Source organism: Portunus trituberculatus, chromosome 5, assembly GCF_017591435.1.
Source record: "Portunus trituberculatus isolate SZX2019 chromosome 5, ASM1759143v1, whole genome shotgun sequence".
Taxonomy (NCBI): Eukaryota; Metazoa; Arthropoda; class Malacostraca; order Decapoda; family Portunidae; genus Portunus; species Portunus trituberculatus.
Window position 1 is genome coordinate 3056195 of NC_059259.1, and position 11297 is coordinate 3067491.

Here is an 11297-nt window from a genome sequence, read left to right on the forward strand (position 1 = left end):
ATATGTGGGCCTTTGATAAAGGTCTTTGCTTTTTTCCTGGGGGTTTTTTTTTTTGGTGTGGTATTCAGGTTTGGTTGTTTACAAGGTTTTAACCAAAATTAATTATTTAATATGGTGTTAATTATTTTATTTTTAATTAGTTATTTATTGGTTTATGGTTTTTTAAAGTATTGTTTTAACAATTTATTTTTTTAAAAAAAATTATTTTATTATTAATTATTAATTTTTAAATAATTTAAATTTTTTTAAATTTTTTTTTAATAAATTATTTAAATTTTAATATAAATTTAATTTTTTATATAATATTTTTTTTTTAATTTTATTTAATTAATTTTTATTAAATTATAAAAATTTAGATAGGTAATTTAATTTTTTATTTTATTTAAAATAAATTTATACAAATATTTATTTAATTAATATTTGTAAATTTTGTTCTTAATGGAGTGATTATTGAGTTGTTTTTACCCAAAAAATTTTTAGGGATTTAATTTTTTATTAAATTTTTATGTATATTTTTGCACATTTATGTTTGGTAAGTTATGTTTTAAAATTAAATTAAATATGTTTGGATATATTTATTTCTTTGTTATTTTATTTGAACCTAAAATATCTAATTAAATACCCTTATATTTTAACTTTATTTTAAATTTAAAAAATTAAATTAAATATGTGGTATTAAAATATTTATTAATATTTAAAATAGGTCAACATTTTACCCTAACTTATTTTATGTAATAAATATTATTATTTTATAAATAAAATTTTATATTTTATTTGTTTAAATTTTTGGTTTACCTTTATTTTTATAATTTTTATAATTTTATTATTTTTATTATTTAAATATTGCCCCAAATATTTTATTTAATTTATATAAATTTTATAATATTAAATTTAATTTTATATTAATTTATTTTTTTCCTTAATTACTTTGGGAAGTTCCAACGGGCTTGCCAGAACATAAATTTTGGATTTATGCCGTTCAGCATTTTTTCCAAATTTTCCTTTCCTTTTTAGAAATAAGTTCTGTGGGAAAGGATGAACCCTTTGTTTCAAGTCTTATTTAATTTCCCCTTAAATTTGGGACCACATTCAGGCCCGCGCGTTTTGAAAGAGGCACAAAGAGCCTCTTGGAAAGCTCTATGTCTCTTCCATTAACGCCTGCACCTCTTACGGATGTCTTTAACAAAGTCGCCGAATTGCTGGGAAGTATTCTGCTCCTTCCCCACCAGTTTTGTTGTCTGCTGGGCGAACGGTGGCAGACCCTAGACTGTCGCCGACCTCTTCGCGAGCACTTTGCCAGTGTTTCCTAGAGGCATCCTGCAGCCCTGGCGCACGTCACCGCCAGAGAATGGAATCTCTTGGCATAAATTTTTCTTCCACTGGAGGAGTCTTATAATGTCTCCTTCTCTGCCTCCGAGTTGCGGACTGCTTTGTCCCAGTGTCATGACTCTTCTCCTGGCCCAGATGATATTCCTTATGCCTTATGCGCCACATGTCTGACAGTGCTTTTAACTTTTTATTAAATCTTTATAATATGATTTGGCATACCGGTGACTTTCCATCTTCTTGGGCTGTGGCAGTGGTTCTCCCATTTCCGAAGCCTGGGAAAGATAATCTTCAGGCTACGAACCATCGTCCTATATCTTTGACATCTGCATTTGTAAAGTGTTAGAAAAGATGGTAAATGTAAGACTCATGTGGTACTTGGAGAGGGGGAAGTACTTGTCATCGGTACAGTACGGCTTCCGAAAGATGAGGTCTACTACTGATGCTCTTTTATCCTAGAGTCTTCTATTTGTGAGGCCTTCGCTAATCACCAGCATCAAGTAACAGTGTTTTTTGAACTGGAGAAGGCCTACGACACGGCTTGGTGTCATGGTAATTTACAGTCTTTGTTTAATTTTGGCCTTCGTGGCCACCTTCTTATTTTTATTCACCAGTTTTTATCCAGACGTCTTTTACGGGTTCGAGTTGGGAGTGTTCTCTTTGAGGCTACTGCTCTAAATGATGGCGTCCCACAGGGAAGTATTCTTAGTGTTACACTATTCACAGTCGCCATTAATGGAGTGATAGATACTCTTCCAGATGGCATTCAGAGCTCCTTATGTGTTGATGATTTATGTATTTGTTTTGCTGCTGCTAGGATGTCACTGATTGAGCGCAAGCTCCAACTGGTGATCAATAGGGTGTCCAGTTGGGCCAACATGAACGGTTTTCGATTCTTCACCTCTAAGAACTTAGTCATGCATTTTTGTCGCAATCGTGGTGTCCATCCAGACCCTGATTTATATCTCGCCAATAGACGCCTCTCATGCGTGGAGGTGACTCGATATCTTGGCCTTTTATTTGACAACCGTCTCACCTGGGTTCCCCATTTCCGTTCTCTTAAGGCGTCGGCAGGCTTTATCCCTTCTTCGGGTTTTAAGTTACACCTCTTTGGGTGCGGACAGGGACACGTTGCTGCTGCTTCACCGTACACTTATACTTCCCCAAGCTGGAATACGGCTGTGAGATCTACTCATCTGCAACGGATGCACGACTACGCACGCTTGACCCCGTGCATCATGCTGGGGTCCGCTTGGCTACGGGTGCATTTCGGACATCTCCAATACCTAGCCTTCTAGTGGATGCTGGTTTCTGGCCGCTCGACCTCCGGCGCCAGTCTTCGATGCTCCGGTGTTGGTTTCGCACCCACCGTCTTCCAGATTCTGTCCCTTGTTTGTCAATATTGCGGTACACGCGTTCGCAGGCGTATGTCACACGACCGAGTCTACCTAAACCTTTTGGCCTTCAAGTGGCAAATCTTATGGCGGACTTATCTCTCGACCCCACTTCTGTCCTCTCTTGCCGGCTCCCCCACGATATGGTTATTGGCAGTTTCCTGTTGTGTCATTATTCCCTCCTACCATTGATGGCAAGAAGGATTTTCCACCAGCTCTGTCCCACTCACGGTTTTTAGAACACTTTCTTACTCATTCTGATGATATTCCCGTTTTTACTGATGGTTCCAAATCCGACGCAGGCGTTGAGTTTAGTGTGGTTTTCCCCTCTTTTTATCGGTCTAGCAGTCTTCCTTCAGTGTTATCCGTTTTTACCGCGGAGCTGTCTGCCATAGTCCTAGCTTTACAGATAATTTTTACTCTCCCGGTTTCGTCTTTTACAATTTTTAGTGACTCTGGTAGTGCTCTCACAGGTCTCTCTTGCACTGTTTCCTTTAACCCTTTGGTTTTATCAGACCTGGAGTGGCTATATTGCTGGGAAGTTTTGTTGTCTGCTGGGCGAACGGTGGCAGATCTTAAGACTGTCGCCGACCTCTTCGCGGAGCACTTTGCCAGTGTTTCCCGGAGGTATCCTGCAGCTCCAGGCGCACGTCACCGCCAGAGAATTGAATCTCTGGGCATAAATTTTTCTTCCACTGGATGGGAGTCCTATAATATCCCTTTCTCTGCCTCCGAGTTGCGGACTGCTTTGTCTCAGTGTCATGACTCTTCTCCTGGCCCAGATGATATTCCTTATGCCTTCTTGCGCCACATTAAATCTTTATTATATGATTTGCCATACCGGTGACTTTCCATCTTCTTGGGCCGCCCGACCTCCGGCGCCAGTCTTCGATGCTTCGGTGTTGGTTGTCTGTCAATATTGCGGGACTCGTGTTCGCAGGCGTATGTCACTCGACTTAGTCTACCTAAACCTTTTGGCCTTCGAGTGGCAAACTTCATGATGGATTTGTCCATCGACCCCACTCCTGTCTACTCTTTCCGGCTCCCACGAGTTTGTTATTGGCAGCTTCCGGTTGTTTCATTATGCCCTCCTGCCATGGATGGCAAGAAGGATTTTCTGCCAGCTCTGTCCCACACACGGTTTTTAGAACACTTTTTTATCCATTCTGATGACATCCCCGTTTTACTGATGGTTCCAAATCCGACGCAAACGTTGGGTTTAGTGTGGTTTTCCCCTCTTTTTGTCGGTCTGGCAGCCTTCCTTCGGTAGCCTCCGTCTTTACTGTGGAGCTGTCTGCCATAATCCTAGCTTTACAGATAATCTTTACTCTCCTGGTTTCGTCATTCATAATCTTTAGTGACTGTCGCAGTGCTCTTACTGCTCTCTCTTGGACTTTCTCCCTTAACCCTTTGGTTTTATCAGCCCTGAAGTGGTTATATCTTCTTACCAAACGAGGATATCGTGTTGGGTTCTGTTGGGTCACGTAGGTGTTCCCGGGAATGAACACGCAGATCACCTCGCTAAAGAGGCAGCAAGTCGCGCTCCATCTCCTGCCCCTGTTCCGTTTCGAGATCTATTTCACTTTATTCGTGTGGCGATTGCAGCAATTTGGCAGAGGAGATGGCTAACGGGGGTCGCAACCTCGAAAATGGGAAAGATCAGTACTTCCACTCTCCCTCAGTGGACATACTCTCATGTACGGGATCGCCGTGCACAGACTTTATTGGCGCGACTGCGCATAGGTCACACGTTCCTTACACAAAGATACCTGTTGACCAGGGACCCACAACCTTATTGTGATGACTGCTTGGTGCCGCTCACTGTACGGCACCTGCTTGTAGAGTGCCCTAGTTTAATTGAGTTACGACACCGCTACCTCTACCGGTGTCGCGGTAGAGATAACGGTGTTTTTTACCTATCTAAGGTCCTTGGACCAGCTTCTCTGGCCACTGGCTATGACGTTCTTAGATTTCTGGAAGAGGCGGGCCTTCTCCCCAATTTGTAAACTGTATCATGAATCACGATTAATTGGGATACTTAGCGGTAGTTGTGGTCGTTCGTTTTCGCCCGGGTTCGGGACGGTCCTGTGTATTATTAAGTTTTCTTGTTTCATGTATTTTGTAAGTATATTTCTCTGTTATATTAATAAAAATGTATGTATTGTATTTTTTGTATGTTACTTGAGTGAGGATTTACATTAGTTACGGAGGTGAGGTCTTTCATGGGTTCACTCTGGGTGGCCAGTCGTGACGTGGCCAGGGTTTGTCGACACGCAGGCGGTGCCGGCTGTGTGAGGTGCCCGTGCTCCTGGGTCGGCCTTGTAAGGATTTACACGGTGACGGCTGCGATACTGGGAGTAGGTGGTGGAATGCCGGTGACCGACGTTGTTATCGCCAAGGGTTGTGCAGGGTCCGCCGATCTGTGTGTGCTTTAGGATGCATTGTGGGTGTCCAGTGACGGGAGGTACCGCGTAAGTTTCTACGTATATTACTATGTACGCCTTTGATGATGTGACTTATGTGCAGAACATATTTATTGTGTGTGATTCATGATATCTGCTGTGGTTTATGTGTCTTGTGTTTAGCTTAGTTAGCAGTTGCTTGGGAGATACATGTAATCATCTAGGGGGTTTGTTATTATGATAAGTGGCACTTGCAGGTTGAAACAACACAGCATTAAAGTTGCAACGTCCTGCCCGCTCTATCATTGGTCATCCTACATTTCAACGCGGCTCCAAGATGGATGGGAAGGACATACAGAAGGTGAAGGATGCACGCACGGTAGCCAAGAGGACATTCACGAGGAAATGCAAGCTTTTTTGATGAAGCAGTTACTCGGCGTGACGCTAACGTTGTGTTAAGTGACATCTGTGCAGAGGTATGTGATGTGTTTACGAAAGTTGAACGATGTCACGAGGAATACGTGTCGATCCTCGTAAAAAATGGTGAGGAAGAAAGTGTCATTGCGGAAGCTGAACAATACATTGATGAACTAGAAAGGAGAAAGCTTGATTTGGTGGCCACTGAACGTAAATTGTGTTCAGGGAAGGATCCAGACAAAGATGGATTGCTTAAGGTGAAAAGTATTCAGCCTCCAGTGTTTAATGGGGAGATTAGGACCTACCCCACCTTCAAGGAAGACTATAAGAGATTGATGGAAAGTAGTTTTCGTAAAGACCCTTATGCTCTAAGGTCATGTCTGAGTGGTGCAGCACTCGATGCCGTCCAAGGAGTAGAGAATGATTATGACAAAATGTTCAACAGATTAGATGAAAAATTTGGAGATAATTGTAAATTAGTGGATACCCTGTTATGTGATTTGAAGTCAACCAAACCTATCAATGAAGGTGATATCAAAGGGTTCGTTAGGATGGTAGAAAAGTTTGAAAGATGCTGGCTTGACATGAGAAGGATGAATCTAGAGAGAGAAATGAACACTGTAAACATGGTGAGCTTTGTGGAGAGAATTATGCCTGGCACACAGAGACGTGAGTGGGTTATTTGGTCTGAGAAATATAGAAATTCCACAGATCTTTTTGAAAGATTAATGGAGTTTTTACTCAGGGAAAAAAGGGTACTTGAGTATATGGATTCAAGCGTAAGATGTAATGCAAGCAACAAAATTTGTCATAATGCCATTAGTCAGGTAGATAAAGAAGGAAGTGATGGTGGCATGACATCTATTATCAAGAAACTCCAGGAAGATCAGAATGAAATGAAGCAATGCTTGAATCAATTAACACAGTCCATACGTGATCTAGGATTGGGAAAGGGTGATTCAGAGCAGTCTCAATATCAGGGTATTAAGTGTTGGCTACATGATTCTTACTCCCACAGCATACATAATTGTAATGAGTTCGTGGGAATGAGCAATAGTGATAAAGTGGAAGTAGTGAAGAGAAATCGGATTTGTTTCAGTTGTCTAAAGGGGAGTCATATGTCAAAGAAGTGCTGGTCGAAGAGACCATGTAATATTGTCTCGGATGGACAAAGGTGTGGCAAGGACCACCATCCCTTACTTCATGAAGCCTATATTGAGGGGCTAATGTTCCACATGACACTGACGGGAAAATTGGAAAGTAGAGTAAGAGACAGGACACTGTTGATGATGAACAAATTGTATTCCACCAACTGTTCCACACCTTTGAACACACTTTGGGATCCTGGAAGTGACATAACTTTGGTGAGATTTGACGCAGCGTCTAGATTGGGCCTCACCGGTAAAGAAGTAACTCTGTCAGTCACTAAGGTTGGTGGGAGAACCGAACGGCTGCATAGTCGAGAATATATCATCCCCCTTAAGGATTTGGATGGGAAAATTTGGCGTATTACTGCATACGGTATTGAGAGCATAACATCAACCGTTTGTAAGGTAGACTTAACTGAAGTGACGAAATTATTTGAAGGCGTTTCCGTTACTGATCTTGACATGCCAGAGGGCGACATTGATTTATTAATAGGTACGGACTGGTGTAACCTAATGCCTGAGGTTATATCGTCTGTGGGTACCTTACAGCTTATGCGGAGTATGTTCGGGTACTGCATTCGTGGGTCACACCCTTTGATCAAGTTCCATAAACCAGGGAGCAATGTTTTTGGAGTCAGGATTAGTCATATTGCTTGTTCCAGGAACCTTAGTGAGTTAAGAGAGGAAGATAACTAAGTTGAAGATGAATTTAGAGAAGTTTTTTGAAATTGAAGGTTTAGGTACTTATTGTGTCCCCAAATGTGGAGGTTGTAAATGTGGTTCATGTACCCCAGGAGACAAAAATTACAACCTTAAGGAAGAGAGAGAGTTGGCATTGATTAGCGCAGGTCTGAACCATGATCCTGATGAAAAATGTTGGACTGTCAAATATCCTTGGATTAGAGAGCCTGAAGATTTACCTAATAATGTATCTGTTGCTGTTGCTCGTTTGAAGTCAACTGAAAAAAGACTCAGTAAATTGGGGACGCACTATTGTGGATTATATAATGACCAAATCCAGGATATGGTGAACAGAGGGGTTGCCAGAAGGTTATCCATCAAGGAGTTGAACAACTATGAAGGACCAGTACATTATATTCATCATCATGAAGTCCTCAAACCTAGCTCCAGTTCAACTCCCCTTCGCATTGTGTTCAACTCCTCAGCCTCCTACATGGGCCATATATTGAACGATTATTGGGCCAAAGGTCCAGATGTCCTGAACAGTTTATTAGGCATCCTCATAAGGTTTCGTCAGGGAAAGTTTGCTGTTACAGGTGACATTTCTAAGATGTATAACTCTGTGAAAATGGGAACTTTGGATCAACATACCCATAGGTTTCTTTGGCGGAATATGGACAACGAAAGACCACCTGACCATTACATCATGACTGCAGTAACTTTCGGTGATAAACCCAGTGGTGTCATTGCTATGACAGCCCTAAAGAAGACCGTGGAGATGTATGAAACAAAGTTTCCTAAAGTTAAAGATGTTGTAACCAAAAACTCATATGTAGATGACATTGTGCACAGTTGTGATGATATGCATGAAGCTCGACAATTAGTCAGTGATATTGATCTAGTTTTGAGCCAAGGAGGTTTTAAAATCAAGCAGTGGATTATGGCTGGTGACGAACTGAGTGACACAGATTTGGGTCTCCTAGATAGTCATGAGCAACGGATTTTTGGTCTAAAGTGGGACCCTAGGGAAGATACATTTGGATACAGGGTCACGTTGAATTTTTCAAAGAAGTTCAGGAATGTACGAGAAGGTCCCTGCTTAACTAAATCAAATTTGGAGAGTCAAATACCTAAGACTTTAACTAAGAGAGTAGTACTAAGCCAAGTTTCAACTGTGTATGACCCGTTGGGTTTAATTGTCCCTTTTACATTGATCCCAAAATTGTTGATGAGGGAAATTGTTACCAGTGAAAAAAATGCAGGTGCTGCATACGGATGGGATGATGTGCTACCAGACAGATTGAAGGAAAAATGGGTCAAGCTCTTCCACGAAATGTATGAATTAGAGTCTGTAACTTTTGCTAGGTGTGTCAAGCCTAACAATGCAGTAGGAGACCCGGTCCTTGTAATTTTCTCGGATGGTAGCTCACTCGCTTATGGTGCATGTGCATACATCAGGTGGGAGTTGGATGACGGGCGCTTTGAGTCACGCCTAATTATGGCAAAAAATCGTATAGCTCCTGTCAAGCAGATAACGATACCTCGTTTAGAGTTGTGTGGTGCAGTGTTGTCATGCCGTTTACGTCTCACTATTGAAAAGGAATCTGATTGGAAATTTCAGTCTGTCTTGCACATAGTTGACTCATCCATCGTAAGAGCTCAAATTCAAAAGGAATCTTATGGTTTCGGTACTTTTGTGGCTAACAGAGTTGCTGAAATTCAGATGAAGACAGATCCTAATGACTGGTGGTGGGTAAAAACTAGTGAAAATCCAGCTGACCTAACAACTAGGCCTTGTCATCCTAACTACCTACGCAGCAATTCCTTGTGGCAGAAAGGACCGGATTTCCTTTCAGACAGGATCTCTGAATGGCCAATCAGTAAGTTGTGTAATGAAGATCTACCTGACAGAGTAGGTGTCACTTTGATGTGTGAAGCTGCCACGGTACAGGAGTCAGATTCTACCCTCATAAAGATAGAAAGGTATAGTAGCTACAACAAACTGCTACGAGTGACGGCACGGGTAATCGCAGCAGCAAAGACGAGGTCCTTTAAGGCTGCTTTGTGTCAACCCACTACGGACGGACTTAGAGATGCCGAAAATATCTCGTCCGAGTAGAGCAGAAGGCTTTGCAACCCAACTGGAAGCATGACTATCAGAGACTAGGAGTTAACATGAACAGTGAAGGTATTATACTGGTAGGTGAAAGAATGTCTCGTTGGCTTAAAGAAAATTGGAACATGGATCTCTTTATCCTCATGCCCTCAAACAGTAAGGTTGTTAAACTGTATATCAAACATCTACATGAGATCGATCATGGAGGAATAGAGAAAACGTTAGCCAAATTGCAACACAAGTTTTGGACCCCAGGTGCACGACGCCTAATAAAGAATATTAAGAGGCAATGTATTATCTGTAGAAAGTTAGAAACAGTGACTGTTGAACAGAGAATGGGTGAATTATGCTCTGAGAGACTAAAACCTGCCCCTCCATTCTATTACACTTCGTTAGACTTATTTGGGCCATTTGCTATCAAGGACACAGTTAAAAGGCGTACTGTTGGTAAAGCATATGGTATCATTTTCAGTTGTCTTGTGACCCGTGCAGTGTACTTGGATTTGGCAGACAGATATAACACTGAAAGTTTTCTGACTGTATTCAGACGATTTGTAGCCATAAGAGGATATCCTCATACTATACATTCAGATTCAGGTACTCAATTAGTTGCAGCAAGTAAGGAACTGAAACTGATTAGGCAAAATTGGAATGTACCAGAGATCATGAATTCCAGTGTCAACAAGGGCACCACATGGGTATTCAATAAATCAGCTGAGGCCCCCTGGCAAAATGGTTGCAGTGAAGCCTTAATAAGATCAGTGAAACGGGCTTTAGCTATTGCTATTAGTGATTCTAGACTGACTTTTGGGGAACTGCAGACTGTCTTATTTGAAACAGCAAATCTTCTGAATGATAGGCCCATTGGTATGAAGCCTGGCATTGATGTTGAGATGGGGTTGTATTTGTGCCCTAATGATTTATTATTGGGCAGGACTAATAACAGTGCGCCTGCAGGGACAATGATGCAGGAACCTCAAAGTAGTAAGTGCAGACTGATGTTCATGGATGAGATCGTGAATAGTTTTTGGAGGAAGTGGCACAGAGACTATTTCCCAACTCTCATAGTAAGACAAAAGTGGCACGTTGACAAAAGAAATGTAAAACCAGGCGACATAGTCCTTCTTCAAGACAAAGATGCAATTAGAGGGCAGTGGAGACTTGCTCAAGTAAAATCAGTAATGCCAAGTAGAGATGAGAGAGTAAGAGATGTAATTGTTCGGTATAAAATCAGAAGACCCGGACGTACATACAAGGGCCAAGAGGATGTTTGTGTTAGCAGATCGGTGCACAAATTAGTTGTAGTACTCCCAGTGGAAGAGATGACTTAATCGGGGAGTGTATCATGAATCACGATTAATTGGGATACTTAGCGGTAGTTGTGGTCGTTCGTTTTCGCCCGGGTTCAGGACGGTCCTGTGTATTATTAAGTTTTCTTGTTTCATGTATTTTGTAAGTATATTTCTCTGTTATATTAATAAAAATGTATGTATTGTATTTTTTGTATGTTACTTGAGTGAGGATTTACATTAGTTACGGAGGTGAGGTCTTTCATGGGTTCACTCTGGGTGGCCAGTCGTGACGTGGCCAGGGGTTTGTCGACACGCAGGCGGTGCCGGCTGTGTGAGGTGCCCGTGCTCCTGGGTCGGCCTTGTAAGGATTTACACGGTGACGGCTGCGATACTGGGAGTAGGTGGTGGAATGCCGGTGACCGACGTTGTTATCGCCAAGGGTTGTGCAGGGTCCGCCGATCTGTGTGTGCTTTAGGATGCATTGTGGGTGTCCAGTGACGGGAGGTACCGCGTAAGTTTCT

General features: G+C 41.8%; 3 protein-coding genes across 3 annotated transcripts; all 3 read left to right on the top strand.

The window, feature by feature from the left end:
* The first annotated feature begins 5627 nt into the window (after positions 1–5627).
* LOC123514082 lies at positions 5628–7383 on the top strand. The gene is made up of 2 exons (XM_045271691.1): positions 5628–5655; positions 5765–7383. Exons 1-2 carry the CDS (start codon positions 5628–5630, stop codon positions 7381–7383), a joined length of 1647 nt encoding a protein of 548 aa, XP_045127626.1.
* A 7-nt stretch (positions 7384–7390) lies between these two features.
* Positions 7391–9487, top strand: LOC123514085. Its single transcript, XM_045271706.1, has one exon. It carries the CDS (start codon positions 7391–7393, stop codon positions 9485–9487), a length of 2097 nt encoding a protein of 698 aa, XP_045127641.1.
* A 122-nt stretch (positions 9488–9609) lies between these two features.
* Positions 9610–10815, top strand: LOC123514089. Its single transcript, XM_045271719.1, has one exon. It carries the CDS (start codon positions 9610–9612, stop codon positions 10813–10815), a length of 1206 nt encoding a protein of 401 aa, XP_045127654.1.
* Positions 10816–11297: the final 482 nt, after the last annotated feature.

Coding starts and splice junctions, on each gene's coding strand:
- LOC123514089 (XM_045271719.1), top strand. CDS start 9,610: ATGGATCTCTTTATCCTCATGCCCTCAAACAGTAAGGTTGTTAAACTG.
- LOC123514085 (XM_045271706.1), top strand. CDS start 7,391: ATGAATTTAGAGAAGTTTTTTGAAATTGAAGGTTTAGGTACTTATTGT.
- LOC123514082 (XM_045271691.1), top strand. CDS start 5,628: ATGTCACGAGGAATACGTGTCGATCCTC. Junction 5,656..5,764: donor AGGAATACGTGTCGATCCTC/GTAAAAAATGGT, acceptor AATTGTGTTCAG/GGAAGGATCCAGACAAAGAT.